Raw genomic sequence first — 26,973 nt, 5'->3', positions numbered from 1 at the left:
TCTGTCTCTTTATTTAAAAAAGACAACATTCATAGAACAATTCTCCTGGCCTCCGGACATCTCCAACCTCTTCAAATGACGCACGCTTGAAATTAGTCACTGTAGCTGTGGATAAATCTGCAATTAATTTGTTGCATGGCAAAATCTCAAAATCAGCATTTATATTATTTTTAAAAAGCTTATAGAGATGGGCCAAGTAGCCCCTTGATTCTGTTCTGATATTCAAGGAGATGTGGCTGAAGTGGGACTTAACCCAATAATATCCATTGACTGTTTGGGTGGTGTTGGTCAAGAGAAAAATGATGGGCTGAGAAACCAGAAAAACTAGCCTGCTGAAACCAAAAACAGTCATCTCAATTTTAAACATTTAGCGTCATGGGTGATCTCCAGCATTTCTTGTTTTCAATAGATTCCAGCATCTGCACTTATTTGCTCCTAAAACTAGCCTGCTCATCTTTGACTGGGACCCTGGGATTTTTTTTTAATGACTATGCTGTACATCGCTATGACCTTAGGTGACCTTGATTTAAATTCCATCCATTCAAATCTCTCCCAGGCCTCACTCCTTCCCTGTCTCCATAAGGTGTTCCAAGTCCTGAACCCTCCCAGAATTCTATAGTTCTTCAATTCCCATTTCTTGTGGATCCCTGATATCCCTTGACAACCACTGGCACACTGTCCCAGTCCTATGCTGCACTTCATTCCACAAACCTCTCCTGACCTTTAACTCTCCCTCCTACTTTAAGTTGATCTGTGAAAACTAACTCTGTGGCTAAGCTTTTTAAATTCCATTTTTTGTAGCTCAAATTACAAATATATTAAAAAAGGAACAAGTGGAGGCCATTCAGCCCTTCGAGCCTGCTCCACCATTCAATATGATCATGGCTGATCTGGTTTGAACTTCAATTCAACATTCCCACATTTCCCTGAGAATCTTTATCCCCTGAGTAATCAAGGACTACTCTATTTTAAAAATATTCAAAGATTGAAAAGTATTTAATGAGGGCAATATGGTGGCTTAGTGGTTAGCACTGCTGCCTCACAGCACCAGGGACTCGGGTTCGATTCCACCCTCAGGCGATTGTCTGTGTGGAATTTGTGCATTCTCCCCGTGTCTGCATGGGTTTCCTCCGGGTGCTCCAGTTTCCTCTCACAGTCCAGAGAAATGCAGGTTAGGTGGACTGGCCATGCTAAATTGCCCACAGTACTCGGGGACGTGCAGGTTAGATGGATTAGCAATGAGAAATGCAGGGGTGGGTGGGTAGGTCTGGTTGGGTGCTTTTTGGAGAGTCGATGTGGGTGGGCTGAATGGCCTGATTTCGCACTTTAGGGATTCCATGATTCTGCACCCACTGTCTTTTGAGCAGGGAAATTCTAAATAATACATTAAATGCACCATATAAATGTACACGGTTGTTGTTATGAATGAAAATATCTTGTACAGCAGCATGCATTCAATACTGGAACATTCAGCAGCTTAAGCCTTATAGTGGGACTGGGAAAGGTCTTGTTTTGCCTTCTCTCTGTATGTGCATTCTTTGCAAATTTGCATTTTGTGTAACCCGTACTGACTTTGAGGTTTGCCTCCAACTGCAACAGCTAGAACAGATACAGTATGACCCTGCAGGATAGATCATATCTGCCTTTCCATCAGAGGCAACATGAAACCACTTGGAGGTGGTTTTCTGGGCAACAGCTGAGGGTCACCCATGAAAAACACACACAGCTGCTGCCTCTGGAACTGGGTGTGAGTGTAAGCAGCGCAGACTGTGAATGCCCTCAAACCCACTCAACAAAATTACTCGAGTGAACTTTTACGCTGTTTCCCTGCTATAATGTATGGAGGTGATTTGCTGAATTGTAGCCATTCTATTAAAATAAAGGAAGTTGTATATCTCAACTGATGAGAGCAATGGGTACTTGACAAGTCAACTTGGCCCAGAGATAAATTTCATCCCAGTTTCTGTGCCCTTTGAAATTCTAATGGAGTGCAAAAGCATCTTCTACCTGCCTGCTCCCCCAAACCTATCACTGGCATTGAATGTCAAGGGGTGGTGGTTGGATTCCCCCCTTTTGGAAATGGTCATTGCCAAGCACTTGTGTGCAGCAAACGTAACTTGTCGGCTCAAGCCTGAATGCTGTCCAGATCTTGTTGCATTTGACCATGCACTGCTTCAGTATCTGAGGAATAGCGAATGGTGCTGAACATTGCACGCTCATTAGCAAATATCCGCACTTTTGACTTCATGATGAAAGGAAGGTCATTGACGAAGTAGGTAAAGATGGTTGGGCGAAGGAATCTGAGGAACTCCTGCAGAGAAGTCCCTCGGATGGCACTGTAGCTCAGTGGTTAGCACTGCTGCCTCACAGCACCAGTAACTCAGCTTCGATTCCACCCTTGGGTGTCTGTGTGGAGTTTGCACATTCTCCCTGAGTCTGTGTGGGTTTTCTCCCACAGTCCAAAGATGTGCTGGTTAGGTGGATTAGCCATTGAAAATGTAGGCTTATAGGGTTTGAGTGGGACACTCTTTGGAAGTTCAGTGTGGACTCAATGGGCCAAATGGGATTCTATGTTCTGGAGCTGAGATGACTGACCTCCAACAACCACAGGTTATTGTTGAGTGCACCTTTAATAACACCGTTGACAACATCTTCAACCACATGGTGATACTTTGGAGTAGACCAACAGGATGGTAATTGACTGGGTTGGATTTGTCCTGCTGTTTGTCTATAGGATACACAAGGGCCAATTCCCACAGTCCCAAGTAGATACCAGTATTGTAACTACAGGAGCAGCTTGGCTTGGGCTGTGGCGAAGTCTGGGGCACAAGTGTTTAATGCGATTACAAGAATGTTGTCAGGACCCATAGCCTTCAGCTGGAGTGAGGTTCAATTCTGGTGTCCCTGTTACAGGAAAGCTGTTGTGAAACTTGAAAGTGTTCGGAAAAGATTTACAAGGCTGTTGCCTGGGTTAGAGAGCTTGAGCTTTAGGGAGAGGCTGAGTAGGCTGGGTGATTTCTCATGGATTGTCAGAGGCTGAGGGTTGACTTAAGAGTTTTATAAAATCATTAGGGGCACAGATACGGTGAATAACTAATGTTTTTTCCCAGGATAGGGGAGCCCAAAGTGCACAGGTTTAAGGTGAGAAGGGAAAGATTTAAAAGAAACAGGAGGATGATCATTTTCACACAGAGGGTGGTGCATGTATGGAATGAGCCGTCAGAGGAAGTGGTGGAGGCTGATATAACTATAACATGTCAAAGACATTTGGATAGGTACATGAATAGGAAGGGTTTAGTGGGATATGAACCAAATACTAGCAAATGAGACAAGATTAATTTAAGATCGGCATGAACAAGTTGGACCAAAGGATCTGTTTCCATGCTGTACAACTCTGACTCTAGAAATTAATTGAATGCTGGTATCTGGGTGCTCAGGTGGGGTCCGAGATGAACCATTCATTCAGCACTTCTGGCTGAAGATGGATGAAAATACTTTAGCCTTGTTTTTTGCACTGATGGATTTCCCCATTATTAAGAAAGGGGCATTTGTGGAGCATCCTAGACCAGTGAAGGTTTTCATTTTGTGGTCTGTAGCCCATTTGATCATCGATTTGTCTCTTCTTTCATTGCACACAGCTATGAAAATAACCCTCAATCCCAGAATTTGGGAAAATGGTCTCTCTGCCTTGGGATTCGGCTGGACACAACTGGCGCACTGAGGAGTTGGTGCCAGCTCAAGTACTGTAACATGGCTGTCACTCACAAAAGACTTTTTGCAAGGTTGAGTCAGGATTTGAAAGTCGCACTCTTATTAAAGCAACCAATACTCACACTCTCGAGACCTGGTCCTTTCAATGTGAACCGACTGGTCCTCCAGCTGTGCCCTCTGTTCCTCTCCCAGAGGACATGCCCGTATCTGCCATTCCTCTTCACAAAGACCTGGATCTTGCCAACAGAGTCTCCAGACAGTTTGTGCCTGAACGTTAGACAGAGGTTGCCTGGATGTGCCACTTGTCCCAACACGAAAATAAGATGAGCCACTTCTCTCTGTTTGTCGTTAGAACTGAGAAGAGTCAGATACCAGCTGCGACCTAAAAAAATACAACCACATACAGTTCATCAGACGGGGGGTCCAAGTTACCACAGAACTGGCACAAGGATGGGGCTGGTCAAAGTTACAACCCAAAATTTGACTAAGCTTTGGGGAAAAAAAAAGTGCTTGCACTTCCAATGTCTGTGCATCTTTCAAAGGGTTATGCTCAATAACAGTTTTGAAGCATTGTAGGCAAACTGTGTGCAGCAAGATCCCACTAACAGCAATCTATTCATGACCAGACTTTCATTTGGTGGAACAGAATTTGAGTGTTGTTGTACAAAGAGAAGGATTTTATTGGTGCTTTTCATTTGTCCTCATCAGAGCACATGCCAATCAATCAGCATCCTCTTCTCATTCAGTTTTTGGTATGTCATTTGGTATTCTTACAAATTTTTGCCATGAGTGCAAGATGAAAATCTTTGACAAAACGTGGCTTCTTCATCAATACCCAAATGATAGATTAGTATTATTTAGTCGCGGGACATGTTTTGGGCAGGACGACAGGGAGAACTTCCCAGCACTGCTTCAAATAGAGCCTTGGCAATTTCACCTTCACTTCAAACAGCAGCTTGGACCAAGGTTTAGTATCTCATTCAGGAGACAATGTGACATGTCCTCATTATTGTGGCAGATGTACCAACCAAAACTTTGTACCGAAGTCACAGCTTTCTGATTTGGGGGTGGGGTGAAGGATAACGGAATGGATCCACTGCCAAAAAAGAACTTGCAGACCTGGCCAAAGTAGCCATCCACACGCTGACATTCTGTGGGATCCTCAGGGGAAAGACTGCCTGCCTCTGCTTCCTGGCCTCATTCAGCCCTCTGGGTGGCTCAAAGGAGATTGAGAGAGACCATATGGTACACTTGAGGCTTGATGTTGTTACATTCAGTCTTATTTCCAGCCTCCTACTTTGCAGCTACCGTCAACCTCTACACATCCAGCCCATATCGTAACTCACAGCGGTACTCCCTGTAAAATTTTGTTGTGCACGGCTAGTTCTTTTAATTGCATTGTACCTTTATGCATTTTATTTTTGCACAGATGGGTGGGTGTGAACAGGTCTTGGGTGGTACCTTCTACATTGTTCTGAGGCCTGCGTATCCATGCCAACAACCCTACACCTGCAGACCCACACTCACTCCTGCACCAGCAACACCCCCATTAAAATATCCAGCCTTGGTTTCAAATCCTTCCTATCCCTCTCCCTATCTCTGAAACCTCCTCAAGACCAACAGCACTCTGCAATCTCTGCATCCCGCTAGTTCCGGCCTCTTGCTCTAATGTAGCAACCAGGCCGTCAGATGCCCAGGTGCCAAGCTATAGAATTCCCTTCCTTAAATCTTCCCGGCTCCCTCTACCATCAAGAAGGCTCCTCAGACCTCCGACGTGTCTGATGCGGCTTGGTGTTGAATTGTGGTTGATAATCATCCTTTGGATGATTTATTCACTTAAAAGGAGCTTTGTAAATACAAGTTGTTATTGTTGTGGGCTCTGCCAGAAGCAACTTGCATCATAGAAGAGGAAAAGTAAAATTGGAATGTTGTTCCTGAGTTTTTTTTTAATTGAAACAGTTTGATTGTGGAGGGCACTTTATTCCTGGAGGTCACCCCCTTCAGAGAGTTACTTGCAGTAATAATTTAGATCAACATCATTTAACCTGGAGCTGTCCTGTTGGTCCATTTTGAACAATCTGAAGTAGAACAGTCCTTGCTTTCGGAGGAGCAGGAGATGATTGCATCAGTTTATCTCAGTGTGAATAGCTGCCAGCAATGACCAGTTGCTTCCAACTCTGAAACGTCCACAAATAAAAAGGAGTCTGAAGGCTAATGATCTCAAATAAAAAAAGTGCTGGGAAAACTCAGCAGATCTGGCAGCATCTGTGGAGAGAAAAACGGAGTTAACATTCCAAGTCTTATGATTCTTCTTTCGAACTGAAGGAAACAAACTTTGAAGCCATATTGGTCTCGGAATGTTAACTGGGTTTTTCTCTCCAAAGATGCTGCCAAACCCACGAGTTTCTGCAACACTTTCTATTTTTTATTTTTGAAAGATTCACAAGTCTGGATTAGTAGCTAAATGACGTAGATTTATGGTAAGAGAAAGAAAGAAAAATTTACATTTACATAGTGCCTTTCGTACCCTAAGAGTTGTCCACAGCCAATGAAGACCTTTTACAGCCACTGTAAAAATTGGCAAAAAGAATTAAAAAAGCAAATGAAGAAAAATATTCTAAACATCAAAATCTGGAATCTGTTATATATGGGTCTGAAAGGGTTAATGATTGTGCTGATGTCACACTGAGTTGCTCAGAGTAAAGAAGGAGCTTGCAAGGGACAGACCAGAGGCCAATGTGCTCCTGACAGACCCTAAAGTGAACAATTTCTCCATCAACGTCATCAAAACGAAGGAGCTGGTTATTGACTTCAGGAAGTGGGGTGGAGGGCATCCTCTGTCTGCATCAATGGAGCTGAGGTGGAGGTGGCCAAGAGCATTAAGTTCCTGGGAGTGATGATCACCAACAATCTGTACTGGTCCACCCACGTTAACACTATGGTTAAAAAAAAACTCTACTTGCCGCGGAAGTTCAGGAAATTTGGCACGTCCATAAAGACCCTTGCAAATTTTTATGGATGCATCATTGAAAGCATCCTATTTGGATGCTTCACAGCATGGTATGGCAACTCCTCTTCCCAAGACCAAACCAAATCACAGAGAGTCATGAACACAGCCCAGTCCTTCAGGCAAACCAGCCTCTCATCCATTGACTCCACCTACACTTCCCACTGCCTTGGGAAAGCATCCAACATAATCAAAGACTTCTCCCACCCCAGTTTTACTCTTCCATCAGGCAGACGATATTAACGTTTGTATACATGTGTGAAGAGATTCAAGACCAGCTTCTTCCAAGCTGTTATCAGACTTTTGCATGGACCTCTCTCTGTACCTTCTTGGTAGCTGTAACACTGTACCCAGCACTTTATTCTGTTACCCTGAAGTATAGTATAATCTGCCTGTAAAGCATATAAGACAACACTTTTCACTGCACCTCGGTAATAAATCAAATTAAATCAAATACTTTAACCTGTAGATCGTTGGACTAATGTAATAAAGTTTATATTGTTTACTCAACAAAGACTCTTCTAGTTAGACCAGAAAAGTGGCTATCTTCAACCAAGACAAATCCCCCCTCCCCTCACACACACACACACACACGTAAGGGGGACAAAATCAGGTGAGTGGAGCTGATTGAATAACTCTTTCAAAGAGCCGGCAGTAAGACAGTGGGTTGAATGGCCTCCCTCTGTGCCACATATTCTAACATTCTACGTCTGGTACAACAATTCCTCTGTTCTTAATGACAACAGGGAGTCAGCAATAGAATGTGCTTCAAGTTGTTTCCTCATGTGGTGTGCACTGTAGTTCTGGCACTAAGATCCCCTAAGTAACAAGATAATTGTTGCCAGTGCTCACCACGCCTCTGTTTGTTGATTGTGAATGGTAGCAGTGCCTAAACACAATTGGAACATTCCAGAACAAATCACAGGGTCCAAGCTTTGGAAGCTAATGACAGAAAAAATTGCAGCTCTTTGGAGAAAATAGCCTTCTCATTTAAGTGCAATTGCAGAAGCAGGCCATTCAGCCCTACAGGTTTTGATCTGATACAGTATTTACCCTGTATCTGCCTCCTTCCACCTCAGCCTGTCAGTAAAACCTTCTATTCCTGTACTTCTCTGGCTTCTCCCAAAAAGCTCATCTCTGTGATTTACCTCAACCACTTTTTTTCCCCAGTAAAACTATTACTCTCCCTCACCCTGGATGCTACACTGCCTGCCCCCCACCCCCCCCCCCCACCCCCGTACAGACCTCATTTCTGCTCCTGTATGTTGAAGGGACCTGGACTTAAAAGAGCAACAGATATAGCACCTGGATGAGCCACAGGTAACGCCTGCTCTTTTCAGCTAAGACAGCCTGGGTTGTAAAGCAAACCCTTGGCTTGTCTCTTTTGCTGTCTTCTTAAACCATATCTCTCTTCTCTCCTTCACCCTCACTTTCAATAATAAATACATAGCTTCATAGTAATACAGTCAGGAGTAGGCTATTTGGCCCATCGAGCCTGCTCCACCATTCATTAAGATCCTGGCTGATTGTCTCAGCCCCTCCTGGCTGCATTATCCCCATGACCCTTAATCTCCCTACCATGCAAAAACCCATCCCACTGTGTCTTGAATATATTTAACGAAGCTGCCTCTACTGCTTCCTTGGGCAGAGAATTCAATAGATACACTACTCTCTGGGAAAAGCAATTCCTCCTCATCTCTGTTCTAAATCTACTCCCCCTAATTCTGGTCTCACCCATCAGCAAAAACAACTTGCCTGCCTGTAACTTATCTATCCCTTTCATAATTTTATGTTTCTATAAGATCCCCTCTCCTTTTAAATTCTAGCCCCAGGCGGATCAACCTCTCCTCCTAACCCCCTCATCACCGGAATCAACCTGGTGAACCTCCTCTGCACTGCTCCAAAGCCAGTATATCCTTCCTCAAGTAAGGAGACCAGAACTGCGCACAATACTCCAGGTACAGCCAGGCCAACACCTTGTACAATTGCAGCAGAACCTCCATGCTCTTAAATACAATTTCTCCAGCAATTCAATATTCTGTTTTCCTTTCTGATTACCAGTTGCACCTGCAAATCAACTTTTAGCAATTCATGTACGAGCACTTAGTAATGATGCAATGCTCCAGTTAATAGGAACTGGTGCTGCACTGAGATTTCAGCAAATACAATGAGTGATGCAATGTAGTTTTGTAGATGTTAGCCCATGTAACACAAATCATGAAGACTGTGTTCCTATTGGGGCAGATTTCTTGAAGTTCATGAACAATACTATCTAGGTACATAGATATAACATTGCAAGTCTCAGATTTACATATAATCCAGGTTCTGGGATTACTTGGGTTACTGTTACATAGTTGACAAACTAATGCACAGACTGATTGGAGTGACTGACTAAATGAAAGTGTGATGGAGTCCTACACTAGGAGCAGAGGTTCACTGGGCTGGTACCAGGGATGGTAGGATAGACTAGAAAGAGAGAGAATACTTCCCTAGTTGGAGAGTTCAGAACCAGAGTTGGGGGGCACAGTCTCAAGATACAGGGCAGACCATTTTGGCTTGAGATGAAGAAATATTTCACTTAGAGGAGTGCAATTCTCTATCACAGAAGGCCTTGCTTGAATATATTGAAGGCATTGAGGGGTACAGGGAACAAATTGGGAATATGGCAATGACTTAAAGGATCAGCCATGATCATATTGAATGGGGGAGTAGACTTGAAGGACTGTTTTGCCTATTTGTGATCCTACTTTCGCCTTCATGATGTCATATAGCTCTATGTCTGAAAGATGCAATGCCTTTCTGAGAATTACTGAATAATACAGCAATCAGCTCCTGGACATTTCTCCCACTACAATCAAGATACTCCGAGCAGCTGCCTCTGTCATATCCATCCCGTCTTCTAACTCATGGACCAAACATTCTCCAAAACTCCCCTCCACCCTCGCCTCAACCCTGAACTTATTTACTTCTCCTCTTGACAAGTTCATTTTGTACCTGAGAACCCTCTTCCTTCTCCATAGACTCTATTCCCAATAACTACCAACCATGCCAGCTCCCTAGGAGTGATGGCTCTCTCTTGAAGTTGCCCTTCTCTCCTTTATATTTCTTACTATCTTTTATTCATGGCCGATGGATTTGGACTAAGTTGTCAAACCTCGTCCACATTTTAAAGACCTCCATTAGGTTGCTGAGCATTCTATTTTGGAAACAAACCAAAATCTTGCATTTATATAACATCTTTCACAACTGCCGAGTATCCCAAAGCTCTTTGCAGCCAACAAGGTACTCTTGAGCTGTTGCAACATTGAGAATGCGGCAGGGAATTTGAGCACAGCAAGTCCTGCAAAACAGCTCAGGAATAAAAGAATGACTAGAGTATATCAGGAATAAAAGAATGAGTAGAGTAAGATTAGGGCCAATCAAAGATAGTGGTGGAAAGTTGTGTGTGGAATCTGAGGACATAGGGGAATCGCTTAATGAATATTTTTCGTCAGTATTCAGATCGGAAAAGGGCAATGTTAGTGAGAATACAGAGATACAGGCCACTAGATTAGATAGGATTGAGGTTGACAACAAGGAGGTTTTAGCAATTTGGACGATCTAAAAATAGATAAGACCCCTGGGCCGGATAGGATTTATCCTTGGATTCTCTGGGAATCCAGGGAGGAGATTGCAGAGCCTTAGGCTTTGATCTTTATATCATCATTGTCAACAGGAGTAGTGCCTGAAGACTGGAGGATAGAAAATGTTCCCTTGTTTAAGAAGGGGAGTTGAGACAAGCCTGGTAATTATAGGCCAGTAAGCCTTACTTCGGTTGTGGGTAAGGTGTTGGAAAAGGTTATAAGAGATAGGATTTATAATCATATGGAAAGGATTAATTTGATTAGAGATAGTCAACACAGTTTTGTGAAGGGTAGGTCGTGCCCAACTCACCTTATTAAGTTCTTCGAGAAGGTGACAAAACAGGTGGATGAAGGTAAAGCAATTGATGTGGTGTATATGGACTTCAGTGAGGCATTCCACACGGTAGGCTATTGTACAAAATACGGAGTTTTGGGATTGAAGGTGATTTAGCAACTTGGATCAGAAATTGGCTAGCTGATTCATCCTGGAGCTCAGATACCAGTGGTGTGCCACAAGGATCTGTTTTGGGCCACGGCTGTTTGTCATTTTTATAGATGATCTGGATGGGTTAGTAAATTTGGGATGACACTAAGGTAGGCAGAGTTGTGGATAGTGTCAAAGGATGTTCGTGGTTACAGAGGGACATATGTAAGATGCAGAGCTGGGCTGAGAAGTGGCAAATGGAGTTTTAGAGCCATGAGGTCATGCTTCAGCTGTACAAGACACTGATAAGGCCAGACCTAGGGTATTGTGTGCAGTCTAGTCATGGCATTATAGGAAGGATGTGGAAACTTTGGAAAGGGTTCAGAGGAGGTTTACTAGGATGTTGCCTGGTATAGAAGAAAGGTCTTACGAGGAAAGGCTGAGGAACTTGAGGCTGATCTCATTGGAGAAAAGAAGGTTGAGAGGTGACTTAATTGAGACGTATAAGATAATCAGAGGGTTAGATAGGGTGGACAGTGAGAATCGTTTTCGTCAGATGGTGATAACTAACATGATGGGACATAGCTTTAAATTGAGAGGTGACAGATGTAGGACAGATATCAGGGGTAGTTTCTTAACTCAGATTAGTTGGGGTGTGGAACGACCTGCCTGTAACAATAGTAGACTCACCGACATTAAGGGCATTGGATATACATATGGATAATAATGGAACTGTGTAGATTAGTTGGGCATCAGATTAATTTCACAGATTGACACAACATTGAGGGCTGAAGGGCCTGTACTGCACTGTAACATTTTAAAAAAACGTTCAGTGATAATGATTGGAAATGGGACCTTGGAGCTTGGCCAAGCCGTGGAACATATCACCTGCGGAAGTTCCCATGTATGAAAAGAAAATCCCTCATCTGGGTGAGCAAGTGCAAAGGAAAGCCTTTCCTTGTTTACCATTGGGCTTAGAGTTGATCTATCCAATACAAAGGCAATCAAGTCAAAGGATATTTACTGAAATCTCAGTGGAGCCCCAGTCCCTATTAACCAGAACATTGCATCAATATTCAGGGTCTTCTGCATTTATCCTCTGTCTGTGGTATTACTGTCGAAGAGTGTGGTGCTGGAAAAGCACAGCAGGTCAGGCAGCATCCAAGGAGCAGGAAAGTCAACATTTCGGGCATAAGTTCTTCATCAGGAATGCGATGGTGGGGGTTGCTGAGAGATAAATAGGAGGATGGGGTTGGGGGGGGGGGGTGTGGGGGGGAAGTGATAGGTAGATGCAGGTGGGGGGTTGTTGTGATAGGTCAGTGGGAGGGTGGTATTACTGTGAGCACACAAGTATACTTAGGAAATGCAGAGGTTGTTATCCAAGCAATTGTCTCCAATCAGGGGATCTTGACCTTTCTGTGGTTCCCATTTGTCACCGTCAGTGTCAGGTTGAAGAGAAGCAAAGGAGCTGAAACCTCAGATGTTTGACAGAGATGCTCGTCATCCTGATGAATCTGTGTATCCCACTGACCTCAATGTCTGACCTCATTGCACTCCTGCGGTCACAGTTAATTGGTTCTGCATACTGGTTTAAATAATAGCTTCCCTCTGGTGTGATGCTGTCAAAGACATCAAACACCCCACTGTTGTAAAGCAGAATTCATTTGTCAACTTTAAAAACAAGAATCTTTCAAACCGATCAACTACAGTGAGAAAAAGAGAATGAAAGAGCAGGGGAGGGTCTGAATTGTCTTTAGCGTCTCTCTCTCATTCTCGCTCAATAATAAACTGATGTCCCTTTATTTAGTGCCTGTCATGAACAAAGGATAGAACAGAATGGTTACTGCACAGAGGAAAGCCATTCAGTCCATCACATCTATGGAAGCTGTCTCTCAGAGGGAAAGAAAGCAATCCAGTTCCATTCCCTTTAACAACACTGCACTATGGTTTCCAGACTATGGCATCAACACCTGAATCAAGCCCCTCAAAGGGTTCTTTAGTTCAAGTCCATCACTTTGTCCCTTTTTCATTCATTTAATATCTTCTCAATGAGCTGAGTTTGTGCGATACGGTGATAATCCCTATGGTAAAATACTTATCCAAGTGTTCAAACCCCACTGCAGTCTTCCCTTCTCTGTGAACTCCAGCCTCAAAACCCTCCAAGATATCCAAACATCAGAAAACGTTTTGTCCCACTAATGGTAACTATTGTCTTTATTTGTCTAAATCCTAAACTCTGGAGTCAGGCCCCTGCAGCCCACTCTGTCTCCACCTCCCTACTCTCCTGTAACATCTTCCCCAAATTTCTTTGATTGTGTTTGGAGTCACTGCCTTGTAACACTTCCTGCTTTGTTCGATTTGGTGTACATCTTCCATCCTGCCACAAAATACACAAGGACACAACACAAGTTGCTGCTGTAATTCCTTGGTCCGACTTTTTGCCATGCATTTGAGTGTCTGCTATAAAAAGGTTCAAGGGTTTTGATTACCTGAAGGGGCAGGAACTCGCTCCCAGTGAATTCCTGATTCTTTCTCCTGGGTCCAGCCACACATTCCATGGTCAAAGTTGCAGCTGTTCATCAAAATGTCTGCCAATTAAACAAAGCACAAAAACACCAGCCATTAATTTCAGTCAGTTATGTACAGCTATAAAGGGGCCGACAAACTGGGATTTGAGGTTTGTCCTCCTGTCCCTGTAAACTGTTTGAATGGTAGGGTTTGGGGCCTGGCTTTGCTGCTCCTCTCCCTTGTAAAATTGCTGTCTCTTGTATGCAGCTGTAAATGTAACTGTTTGTTGTAAACTGTTTTTGTAATTTGTTTAATAAAATATAAAATAAAGGGGCCGACCACTCACTGGTGCCTTCAACAATAGGCCTGCAGTCAGCCTGATATTTGGGAGTTCACTTTTCACCTGTACAACTGTAGCAGAGTGGGATCTCTTCTCATAAGGAGGCAATAGGAGTTTACCAAGACGGAGAGTGAAATTTAACCCTAGCAGTGAAGGTCTCACCCACTTACTGGAAACCCAGCAAGAGTCCTGTGTTTCCTCCTTAGGTTACACAGCCAGCTATAAACCCCCACTGGGCCAAGTCCTCAGTGGCTAAAGTGCTGCCCACCTCCTTCCCCCAACACCTGCTGGCCAATCAGAAGTAGACAGCTGCTCATTGCCTGCAGTGCCACTGGGAGAATAGTGGTGGCTGCCCAGTAGTGCATTCGCTCCACCCCTGGAGGTCCAGGATCCAACAGCAATGTCGGCCACAAGTGAGTGAGGGCAAAGTGGATACCTCAGGGCATGAGTTGTGCAGGAAGGCTGGCAGCAAGAGCTAGAGAGTGGCTTTCACGACTCCCTTCTTCCCCAAGGCCAGGGCCTCTGGTCAGGCACTGAGTCCCATGGAAACCAGTTTGTCTCTCTCTGTGACAACACCTCCTCCACCCCCTGCTGGGTGAATTCTAAGTCTGCTGAGACAAGTAAATATTAATTACCCACTTAAAGGCACTTGAAGGCAGCAGGACAGTTCGACAAAGTTGGTTAAGAAAGCATATGGGATACCTGCCTTTATTAGGGGAGAAAGTGAGGTCTGCAGATGCTGGAGATCAGAGCTGAAAATGCGTTGCTGGAAAAGCGCAGCAGGTCAGGCAGCATCCAAGGAGCAGGAGAATCGACGTTTCGGGCATGAGCATGAAGAAGGGCTCATGCCCGAAACGTCGATCTCCTCCTCCTTGGATGCTGCCTGACATGCTGTGCTTTTCCAGCAACACATTTTCAGCTTTATTAGTCAAGGCATTGAATACAAGAGCAAGGAGTATATGAGGGACCTTGATATAACATTAACTAGGCCATTAATTAGCTGGAGTATTGTGAGAGTTCTGGTTGCCACACTGTAGGAAGGATGTGATTATGTTAGACAAGGCACAGACATTGACCAGGATGTTGGCTGAACTGAAGTGATTCAGCTGCCAATAGACACTAAATGGGCTAGGGTAGCTTTCCTTAGACCAGAGAAGGCTGAAGGGGCACATGATTGACGTATACAAAGCTCTGAGGGGCATGGACAGGGCAGATGGGAAGAAATGGTTCCCATTACTTGAGTAGTTTATACTATTGGGGGCACAGTTTTAAAGTTAGGAGGTGATTAGAGGAAATAAAATTAGAGAGTGGTGGGTAACTGGAATCACCGCCTAAAAGGGTGATAGAGACAGAAACCCTCAAGACATTTAAGAATTACTTAGACGAACATGTGAAACTCCATGGCATACAAGGCTAAGGGCAAAGTGCTGGTAAGAGGGATTAGAATAACTGGGTGTTTGTTGACCCAAATCCACTGAGTCTATGATTCTAGAAGGGGTCAGTTGGTGGTGGGATATGGGAAGCCCTCTACAAGCCTTCCCTCCCTACTCCTACCTACAGAAAGGAGTAGGAAAGCAGTTGATCCCCTTCCCATCACCCTCCCACTCAGTGGTATGTCCAAGGCTAATCATGTTCATTTTAACTGAGAGGAGCATGCTGAACATGGTGGGATATGGGAAGCCCTCTACAAGCCTTCCCTCCCTACTCCTACCCACAGAAAGGAGTAGGAAAGCAGTTGATCCCCTTCCCATCACCCTCCCACTCAGTGGTATGTCTCCAAAAGTGACTCAAGCGGCAGCATGGTGGCACAGTGGTTAGCACTGCTGCCTCACAGCGCCAGAGACCCAGGTTCAATTCCTGCCTCAGGAACTCTGTGTGGAGTTTGCACATTCTCCCCGTGTCTGCGTGGGTTTCCTCCAGGTGCTCCGGTTTCCTCCCACAGTCCAAAGATGTGCAGGTTAGGTGAATTGGCCATGCTGAATTGCCCATAGTGTTAGGTGAAGGGGGAAATGTAGGGGAATGGGTCTGGGTGGGTTGCTCTTCGGAGGGTCGTTGTGGACTTGTTGAGCCAAAGGGCCTGTTTCCACAGTGTAAGTAATCCAATCTAATCCAAAAAAAAAAGCGAGAGCATTAACACTAAATTCTGCTCAGATTCTAACAGTTATAGTATCTTAGTCTCAAAAGTCTGATGCTAAGAGAATTTGGCATCAACAAGAATAAAAGCAGAAAGAGACAGGGGAAAATTTGCACTGTTCTGAAATTTTGATCGACATCCTGATAAATCAACATTTTTAACAGATCGTATTAATAAAGTTTACATTCTTTATCAAACTTCAGCGGCGAGAAAACATAGGTTTATCTGGAACCACTGTCCAAAAGTCAAGGATTCAATCAAATCACAGCTGGAATAAGGCCCCAAAAGCTTTGCTAAAATGGAGGGAAGAAACGAAGGAGAAGAGAGCCTATCCTGATCACATGTCTCCACATGTTCTCGAGCTGGGCCATGGGCTTTTATCTTGCGTTATCAGAGACCTGCCAGCATGAATAGTATCATCGGAATAAATACCTTGGTCATCCCTTGCATCATTGTCCTCTGCAGTAATCCCCTTCTCAATATCCAGAAGGCCAAATAATGCCCCATTCCCTCCAGGCTGGCGTGGGACTGCAAAATGAATGAAGTGCTCTTAGAAGCAACACAAGGCTAATCATGTTCACTTTAACTGAGAGGAGCATGCTGAACATGCTGAACATCTTTGTCCCATACCAGACAAGCCAAGGCAGATCTTCAAAACTTTTGCTAAGTTATTGTTAGTTATTGTTGGTTGCTGTACTGTCTAAACACATGGAAAAGGAACATGACCTGACATACTTCCTTTTAGCTAATAATTACAGTTTACCCTTAGTGTGGCAGGAGGGCTCAAAGGTGGTTAGCACTACTGCCTGACAGCGCCAGGGACCCGGATTCGAATCCGCCCTCAGGCAACTGTCTGTGTGGAGTTTGCTCATTCGCTCTATGTCCGCGTTGATTCCTCCGGGTGCTCTGGTTTCTTTCCCACAGTCCAAAGGTGGATTGACCATGTTAAGTTGCTGACAGCCTGAACATCCCTGGACACTAAGTGGATTAGCCATGGGAACTGCAGGGTTACAGGTCTGGGTGGGGTGTCTTTCGGAGGTTCAGTGCAGCAATGATGGGCTGAATGGCCTCTCTCTGCACTGTAGGATTGTATGATTTACCGTACAGTCAGAAAGAGCAGACGAGTCCTCAGTCTGGCATCTCATCCAGAAGCGGGCATCTCCAACAGTGCAACGTTGCACTGGCGTGTAGCCTCTCTGCAGTAAGGCTTAAATCCCTGGTTCAGAGTTAAGGTTGCCGCTGAGGCAGCCACATAATATACTGCAGGTCCAAGGTTCCAGAATTGGAAAAGATACCAACAGAACCTGACTGAAGAGGAGAACAGGGTGGACAAAAGGAGGAATTGTACTTCATTTCAGTTACAAAAGTACCAATCCAATCAATGTCTATGCTTGAAGGGGATTCAAATAATTAAAAATAATATTAATGAGACTAGATGCAGCATCCCTTTAAAGAAAATCCATCCTTGGCAAACACATCAGGTTTAGGCATCAATTGAATTCTATTTGTGGCTCTGGTTTTAGTGCTGAATTTTTATGTGCAGAATGCCCTGCCTTACTGCCAAGATTCCATGAGCTGTAATGAAGATTAGTGGCCACAGTGAAATACGTGGCATGCCATAGCTATGGGAGAGAGAGCTTTATCGTTCCTCTTTGTGAGATTACTATATCCAACCTGCCATGTGAGACACCTTCCCTTTTAGAATCACACCACATGTTGTCGAAGCCTGAGTTATCTTTGGTGAATTCCTGTTGAATGAGATGTAGAGTTATATCACACTGATGGCTGGTATTCAGTGAGCCAGCTGCAGGCGGGGTTTAAGCAGTAAGCTGAATATCATCACCACCTCATGCTATCTGAACCCTGGATGTAGTCCAAGCAGTTTGAGCGAGATTCAAACTTCACTGCCTCTCTCATTCTCATTAGCATTTCTTTCTGCGGGGTCTCTTTCTGCAGGGCAAGGCTTTTCAATCTACTTTCAAATGTGAGACTGGAAGGACAGAGAGTTGGATGCACATTGAGATAATGGTGACCACTCCTTCAAAAGACAAAATAACCATTTGGTGATGAAAAGGTCAATGATTTATTGGATTTGTAAGAATGCGGAAGGAATTGAGGATTTAACCCACACATACTGACATATTACAAGAACAAAACATAGTTTATTCAACTGACCCACTTCCTTCCTGCGCTTTCTTCAATACAGTAAACTTTTTATTAACCGGCACCTATGGGATCAGGAATGTGCCATATCAGTGTAAAAACATGCATTGAGTAATAGAAACATAATGCAGGGGGTAGACACATCACTGTTATACTTTTATTTACAGCATAAATCACTTAAATAATAATGCAACTTTGCCTTAAATAAAACTTACCAGTAAGCGGCCTTCTCCCCTCAACTGATTACTTGGATATCGCAGACATTGCGATAATACAGTAAACCCCCAGTATTTGAGATGTATAATTTTTGTCAGTTTATCGACAGTGCTGGCTCAAAAGGAGTCCACGTAATTCATCCACAGGATATGAGCATCGCTGACCAGGCCAAATGTAATTGCCCTGGAGAAGATGGTTGGACAAAGCCACCTTCTGGATCCACTAAGATCAGGGGGTGTGGCTAAGTCCACTGTGCTGGGTGGGAGTTGGGAGTTTCAGAACTGTAATCCATCACTAGTGACAGAATGTCAAAACATTTGCAAATCAGGGTGGCGTGCATTGTAAGTTCAAGACCTTTCCATCACATCGAAAACAAAACAAAAGTGGGAAAACATGTATGTTAATCAATAAACTAACACCCAAAGCACTCAGATCCCAGGTTTAGCTTCTATAAGTAATGAGATGGATTTGTGAAGAATCCACCTATCGAATAATTCAGTACTGCACACCGAATCTGCATTCTGTTTCATTTTGCAGTTTATACACCTCAGCAAGATGCACCCAAGAACATCTCACCTGGTCCCTAAACACCAGCTCCATAGCCAAGAAAGCCCAGCAGCGTCTCTGCTTTCTGTGCCAAGCTGAGGAAAGCCCACCTCCCACCCCGTCATCCTCACCACATTCTACAGCGGGTTCATTGAGAGTACGCTGAGCTGCTGCATCACTGCCTGGTTCAGCAATTGTACCATCAGATCGTAGAACCCTACAATGGATAGTGAGGACATCTGAGAAGATCAGCGGGGTCTCTCTCCCCTCCATTACAGACATTTACACCACACGCTGCATCCGAAAGGTTAAGAGCATTGTGGAAGACCCCACACACCCCTCACTCAAACACTTCTCCCTCCTGCCATCTGGCAGAACATGCCAGAGCATTCAGTCTCTAACGGCCAGACTGTGCAACAGTTTCTTGCCCCAAGCCATCAGGCTCCTTAGCACTGTATGATCGGACTCTATTCCATCTGAAATTCTTTGCATGACTTCGAATTACTCCTAGAACAGTGTCTATTAATTATCATTCTCTTATTACACTGTAATTTACGAGTTTTGCACATCTATGTACTTTATGCCGCCCTGTCTATGTAGCACCTTGGTCCTGGAGGAACACTGTCTCGTTTTTACTGTATCAGTTGTATATAGTTGAAGTATCAAATAAAAGTATACGGGGGCCTTCTCAAGCAAACACTGGTTGAGATGAAAACAAAACATGAGAGCAATTCTTGGAATGTCAACTGGGATGTAAACCCAGTGGAGTTGATGAAAGATTTCATAATCTGGGTTAGGGTGACGATGTTGTCTAAAATGGAGGGGATTAAATGGCACTACTGAGGTAGAATTATGACACTGCAATAATAGTAGAAAACAATAGATAGACAATCAGTAGTCCATTTGACAACTCACCCCCTTTTTTTAAATGTATGTTCATTTTAATAGATTTCCTATTGCCCATTTTACTTCTTTAAATAAAATCAGCATCAACCTTTCGTTAAATTCTTCATTAACCAATTTCTTCCTGAATACAATGTTTCATTTTAATTGATGCGCAATCTTCCATGTGGCTTTCAAAGTGTTAAAAAGTATATTACTGCATTAGGAAAAGTTTGGAAAACTTAGGAGATGTGATCAATTAGCAAACCCCCAGGATGACGGCCACAATAATCACAGAGTAATATCTGCTTTTCGGAATACTGAATTGTAGCCAAGAGAAGATTGGTTAATAGAAGCATTTAATGGAGTTTTATAAAGAGAGTGGGGTTGATGCTGATTTTATTTAATGAAGTAAAATCTAATGTTGATCTTATTTTTAGTACACCTTCTTTGCAGCTGTAACTTTGTATTCCTCACTCCGTTCCATCACCCTGTGATTTTTGTGTCTTTGTATATGTAGTTCTTTTATAACATGATGGTTGCGTTCTTGTATAAACCCGCATTATAGAAAAATCACACTTTAGAAACAACGTTTAAAATATTGGCAATGTAATTGCGTTACAGTCAACACACGTTTTAAACGTTCGTGCTTTAGAAATAATGTCCCCAGTTCGTCAAACGTGTAACAGTGAATTTGCATTAACAACACATGGGTTAAAGCAGAACAACATGTATGTTATGATCTGCTGTACTGCATGCCAAACAAAATTTTTCACTGTATTTAGGGACATGTGACAATAATAAATCAAATCAGATCAAAATACCAATGGCCTCTGTCTCACTTCAGGATAGCGCATGGAACTACCTGTAATACATTAACCTGCGTTAAATACTCCTCTCATTTTCAGACAGGAAGTCACAATATGACATTAGCCACACTGTCCTGATGTAGAGATCAAGATATATCGGAGGAAGGTTTTTCTTTATTTTTAATAAAAATCATTCACAGTTTCACTGCAGCTTTCCATTGGCTGGAACAAAGGAACGTTCTTTATATTTATTCCCCCATAAGTGTCCCGGATTGTGATCATTAGGGTCACTATAATGGTGAGTGTCTCCACTGTCTACCTTACCATGATTAGAGAAAAAAAATTACTTGGCAAAAGGTATCTAAAAAAGGCATGAAGAAATATATCACTGAAAAACCATTCCACATCATGGGCTTGTTTAGGGATAGATTTGCCATTTCCATGGCAGCTGCAGTCAACTTCACTAGCGCTATCTCCCTTCCCAACAAAACCACTTCCTGTCTCTCAGAGCTGCAATCACAATGTGACCCTCAGGAGTTCCAAGAAATTTCACAAACAGGCTGGGACGCATTCCTTGGCCTATTCCCTGTTAACATAACTGCTGCCTGAAATAGACCAGGATCTGGCTCTGTGCTGTCAGGGAATTGGCACAGAATAGAAGGAGCAACACCCAGATTCAGAATCGTAGCTAGAATGTCAGAACTAAACTTGAGAGGAAACAGGACGTAGATATTGTTTTATACCGATCATTTCTAATTAACGCAACTGTTTTTACTGTAGCAGCAGGAAGCCTGTTCCTGGGCCAAGGTGGTGGGTTAGTGGGAAGTTAGGCTTTAGCTAAGACACATGTTTATGTCAGTTTGATGACATAATAGAAGTGCCCAGTGATAGAGGCCCACATGGAACTTCCACCTACCTGCTCCTCATCTGGCTGAGCTGTTGAGGGGAACTGAGACTTACATCTGCCTTAGAAGGAAGACAAGAGGCCTGAAGAGTGGTGACTGAAGTGAATAGCACTCACAGAGGCCAGCCAGCAGGGGGAAGGGGTGTGTGTGTGGGAAAGTGAGAGTGGTTATTGTGTGGGATTCAGTATTCAAAATCCTCAAAAGGCTATAAGACCATGCTGGATCAGCCAACATCTGATTGAATGGCAGAGCAAACTGAAGTGACCAAATGGCCTGTTGCTGTTCCTATTTCTTTTGATCTTATGGTCTTACAAGATGTAGAAGTAGAGGTAGGCAGAGTCTGCTTTGTCAGTCAATGTGATTATCCCCAACGTCAGTTGGGACCGAAAGAAGGGCACGTGGCCAAGCAAGTTGGCACCATCAGCCAATGAGAGATGGTTTCTACTGCTCAGGGAATCTAAAGCATTAGATCAATGTCTCACGATAAGAGACATTTATCAATTAGATTTCCTACAGTGTGGAAACAGGCCCTTCAGCCCAACCCAACCTGCCAAAGAGTAACCCATCCAGACCCATTTCCCTGTGACTGCTGCAGCTACCACAATGGGCAATTTAACATGGCCAATTCACCGGGCCTGCACCTCTTTAGAAACCGGACCACCCAGAGGAAACCCATGCAGACACGGGGAGAATGTGCAAACTCCACACAGACAGTTGTCCGAGGTTGGAATCGAACCTGGGACCCTGGTGCTGTGAGGCAGCAGTGCTAACCACCGAGCCACCGTGCTGCTGCGACAAACATAAATTATTTCACTCAAATGGTTGTGAACTTTCAGGGTGTCTACCTCAGTGTTGTGCATGCTCCAATGTTGAATATATTTTATGCTGAGATAAGACAGATATTTGGCTTCAAGGAATCAAGGGCAAGTAGGGAGCTGTTGAGATAGCCCAAAATCAGTCACGATTCTGTGAAATGGTGTACTCCCATTTTCATTTCAAAGGTACAATGGCATGTGAGATGCAGAGTTACTGGCCCACAAAGATAGAAATTTTCCTAATCAATTTGTTCAGAGATGCCATTACATATCTCTGGAGCAGCCAAGGTTTGAACTTGAGCCCCTTTGCTCAGATGTAGGGACATTTCCACTACACCACAAGAGATCTAGAATAAGTTACCAATTAAACTTGTTAGTGGCCTATTAAGGAGTTTCCACTCAGCCTCCAGTACCGCCAAGCAGCTGAGGAGTATTGCAATTGACTTGAGGTGATTTCCTGGTGGTAGACAAGGAAGGGGGACAAGGGTCAATGCTCCAACTAGGCTTATAGATCTCCTGCCCCCAACCATCTTCTGCTTGGGTCCAGTTGTAACCACATGCCACCTTTGGAAGAGGAAAACACCCCAGGCCCTGTCACATCCCCTCCCCCTCAGGAGTGGTGGTCTGGCTGCAAAGACCTTTTCTTATTTTAGATTTGGAGAGAATGTGTCCATCCTGCAACTCACTCATCACGGTTTTCCTGCTGCTCCCTCTTAGTGGGCCACTGACTGATTCTCCAGCTGCAATCACCCACTCAATATCCTAAATCAGACATTGAGCCTGCCTTCTGGCCATTAACTGACCAAATTAACTCAACAAGACTCTCCCAAACCTACAATTTCCACCATCTGGAAGGATAAGGGCAGAGATACATGGGCACACCAAAACCACCTGCAAATTCTACTCCAAGCCACTCACCATCCCGACTTGGAAATATATTGTGGTTCCTTCACTGTTGCTGAGTCAAATTTCTGGAATTCTCTCTCTAAGGATACTGTGGGTCAACCTACAATAGGTGGACTGAAATGGTTCAGGAAGGCAGCTCACCACCACTTTCGGAAGGACAATAAATACTGGCCCAGCCAATAACACCCACATCCTATGAATTTATAAAGAAAAATTGGGGAAATTCACTAGTGAGTACCACACAAGATAAGCTCCTGACCCCCATTTGACCCTAATGGCGGGAACTTGATCCCGGTTTTGGAACTGTTAGGAGTCTGTGTAGGTATGAAGATGCGAAAATCACTGACAAAACGAAGGAAGGAGAAGAACTAAAGACTGAATTACTATTAGTTAGGATCTTTTGCTCCAGTTATCCCTGCTCACTTTATACTTGCTTGTTTCAAACTCTAGGTTTTGATTGAACTACAAGAATTCTCTGCTCTCTAATGACACAGTCAGGTGCATTTTCAGTCTGATCTGACTGATCCATGATCTTTCAGAGGGGATTCCAAGGTGCAAATGGACTGTTGCAAAATTCTTTCTTGTGTATTTTAGTGAAAACACTGACATCGCTTCTATTTAAAAGAACTTTCTTGTCTGACAAATGTTCTTATAAAGAGGGTCGCAAAGATTCTACCAACAAATCGGTGATCCTCACGAAAGGAATTCAATTCATGCCAGGGACTTAAAATGATAAAAGTGTTGTTTAAGTACAACTTCTGTCTGTCTTAATGATGTCTCCAATTCTCAGGGGCATCCAACTGAATTATAATTTAAATGTAACTTGCTAAAACCTAAATAGCATGCACTAACCAGGATGCTGAAAAACGCAGGATTCTTATCAAAGTGTGGGCAACATTACTGATACCTACAAACAGTCAACAACTTAGGAATATAGCAACATGAATATGCCACTCAGCCTCTTCAGTCTCTTCTGCTAGTTAAATAGACAATGATCTCTATGTTAATTCCATTTATTCTATTCCATATTTCTCTATACCTTCACCTAACCAAAATCTATTAATCTTAATCTTAAAATTCAATTGACCAGCATTTGCAGCATTTTGGTGGAGAAATTGCCAATACCCTCTATGTTAAAAGGTTCATTTGTGTGAGCTAGAAGCTACATTCAATATAGGCAAAAGGAGCTTGTCCATGCATTGGATGTTTCTCTTTGAGACAGAGTTACACTCATCCCTGCTGTATCCTCCATGGCAACATTCTGACCAATCAGAATCTTTCTGCCTGATCTGAGGTTAGTCAACTCCTCGAATGCAGCCTGACCTGCTGTGCTTTTCCAGCACCACTCTAATCTAGCAAAGGTCCATGCCAACCAATCAGTACCCTTTCTCATGCTGTATAATATTGGTGTCCTCTTTCAAAGTTTGGTTTCTTGCATCAAGGGCTGATGACTGAAAGATAAAAAACTTCAACTTCGTGTCTCTTTTTAGCACTGTAAAAGGTGCTTCCTGAATTCACCACAGAGCGGCTTGGCTCTAATTATCTACCTGAATGAATTCCCTCACCAGAGGAAATAGCTACTAGTTAGAAATCCTATGACGTTTTAACATCTTGATGAGATTACCTCTCAATCTTCTAAGCACAGGGGAACTGTGCAGCCTATTGTAGGATCTGAGTAGTTTGTTATATTGCCCTCTCTACTGCCCCCTTTGTTGGGAGGGGTATAAATTAAGTCAGTTCAACTAATGGCTACCTGCAATTGAGAATGAGTTAACCTTGCTCAGTGCAACTCACAACAAACGTAAGAGCTGGTTGTGCAATTATAACTTAATCTTTTAGGCTGTGACATCATATCCAAGGCCACGATATCCTTACAGTACTGCATTACACAAACCTGAATGCAGTCCTCCACTGGGGGCTGACCAAGTCTAATCATCACTCCCTGTCCCTACAGCATTGAATACTAGCTTTTCCAGGTTTCCATTATGCTGAGCCAGAAAACCATGGCTTTGATAATGTCTTGGTTCCTTGACTTGCCCTTATTTGTTTCTCCTTAGCAGCAAGGACATTCCAAAGGCTCTGATCACTGTGTTTACAAAACACAACTGTATGGATGACTCAATGAGAACCTCAGATTTAAATGCTTCAAGAAACAGGAGGTCTCTGAGCAGCTGCAGTGTAACAGATACATTGAAGGCCGTCAGTTTCCAACCCCCTCAAGCATGGAAGAGAACTCATTCAGTCCGATAGCACATGAACACATAACAATAATACATTTCCAGAACCTGGCAATGGGAATGGTGCACACTTAACCCAAGGAGTTCTTGGTTCCAGTGATGTGCATTAATTGCAGTACATGCTACATCATCTTCATTGCTCAGTCTTTGACAAAGTAACTAGCCACCTTAAACTATTACAAACCACACATGGCAGAGCTGGCTGAGTGTTAACATTCTAAAAGCTTTGGTTGACCCTGAGGGAATGCAGCATTTGTTGGAGCTGCTGTCTTGTGCATCTTGCCTTGGCTTCTCTGACAGGGTTGTTTCAAAGAAAACGAGGATATCTATTCCTCTAGCATCATCACAAAACAGATTCCCTGGCGGTTCTCATGGTGGTCTGTGAAAAGTGGCTTCAGTGTTTCTGACATTACATTAGTGAGTACACTTCAACAGGCACATTGTTAAAGTAAAATCTTTCAGATGAAAAATCAAAAATTGACTCAGAGTACTAATATTTGTCTGCCTCATGGACAAAGTCAAAGATCACACAACACCAGGTTATAGTCCAACAGGTTCATTTGGAAGCACTAGCTTTCGGACCGCTGCTCCTTCATCTGTAGCTTCATCCAAGCTTAATCCAATAACCTGGTGTTGTGTGATTTTTAACTTCATAAATACCTGAATACAGTTGCATTTTTCGAAAATATCCGACTTGTAACCTGACTTGTCTGTTACTCTACTGCCAATTTATGGTTTTCAGACCACTAACAAATCACTTTCCCAGATGGGGATTAACAACCCCATCCACCAACATGTCAGCAAATGCTATAAAGGTGGTGGTGTAATACTCACTGAAAACATCTCCTCTTTGCCGGGGCACCTCATTAGGGATCCTGTTGTCCACAGTCGCGGCTGTAGTCGATCTTGTGGTTGAGGCTATAGTCGAGGCTGTGGTTGCGGCTACAGTTGAGGTTGTGGTTGAGGCTACAGTCGAGGTTGTTATCAAGGATGTGGTGGTGTCTGCACTTGCAGCAGGGGTGGGATTTTCCGTTTTGACCTCTGGCTTGTAGGTGATGAGTGGTGGGGTATTAATTCTCCGAGCTGGGGTCACTGGGATTGGTTTCCTCACAGCGATTGTCGGGGTGGTAATCTCCAGATCAACATTATTCGTAGTTTTATTGTCTTTGGGTGGTATTGGAAAAAATGGCAACTTTCCATTGATTATCCTCCTGTCAGCTGAAAGAGTGAAAATGTAATTGATGAGTTACAAATTGCTTTGTAAACATTAGACCATAACTCACTTTGCTCACTGTATTGCATTAAACATATGCCTCACCCAGGGCTATATAGTGGAACAGGGCTATGTGGTTTCACACCCTTTATTTCTCATTCAACATAGTTTTTCATCTTCATTCTAAGGTAACTCCACTCAGATATGCAAATAAAGATAACTGGGGACAATTTCTGACCTCAGCAGGATAGAGAGTTCCATTTCTCTTTTGTTTGTTCCTTCCAAACCTATTGTAATGATCAACTTTAAAACTATTATAAAAGATTCAATTTCTAAGGTGGAGATGTTATTACAACAAAATTTTGGTATGTTTTAGGAGAAATTAGAAACTACAATGAGGGAGCAGGGAATGGAGGGTCACAACGGTAGACTGAGATGAGAGTGGATTGTAGCAGAAATACTGACACAGGCTGATTGGGCAACACAGCCTTCCTGTTGGTGCCGTTTATCCTACACAATCTTTACTTCTGATTC

At 43.4% G+C, this 26,973-nt stretch overlaps 1 protein-coding gene across 2 annotated transcripts in view; it reads right to left on the bottom strand.

The window, feature by feature from the left end:
* The window catches only part of npnta (nephronectin a), a 69,575-nt gene that overhangs the window by 5,849 nt on the left and 36,753 nt on the right, over positions 1–26,973 (bottom strand). For both annotated transcript variants that reach the window (XM_043674349.2, XM_043674350.2), the window contains 4 exons: positions 26,061–26,444; positions 16,180–16,275; positions 13,255–13,353; positions 3,834–4,093 (listed from right to left, as the gene is read on the bottom strand). In XM_043674349.2, the coding sequence (XP_043530284.2) occupies positions 3,834–4,093; positions 13,255–13,353; positions 16,180–16,275; positions 26,061–26,444 (839 nt within the window). The remainder of the gene's footprint in view (positions 1–3,833; positions 4,094–13,254; positions 13,354–16,179; positions 16,276–26,060; positions 26,445–26,973) is intronic.

Source organism: Chiloscyllium plagiosum, unplaced genomic scaffold, assembly GCF_037043375.1.
Source record: "Chiloscyllium plagiosum isolate Xiang-an unplaced genomic scaffold, Cpla_swu_hap1 HiC_scaffold_36, whole genome shotgun sequence".
Taxonomy (NCBI): Eukaryota; Metazoa; Chordata; class Chondrichthyes; order Orectolobiformes; family Hemiscylliidae; genus Chiloscyllium; species Chiloscyllium plagiosum.
This window is presented reverse-complemented; position numbering and strand designations above follow the sequence as displayed.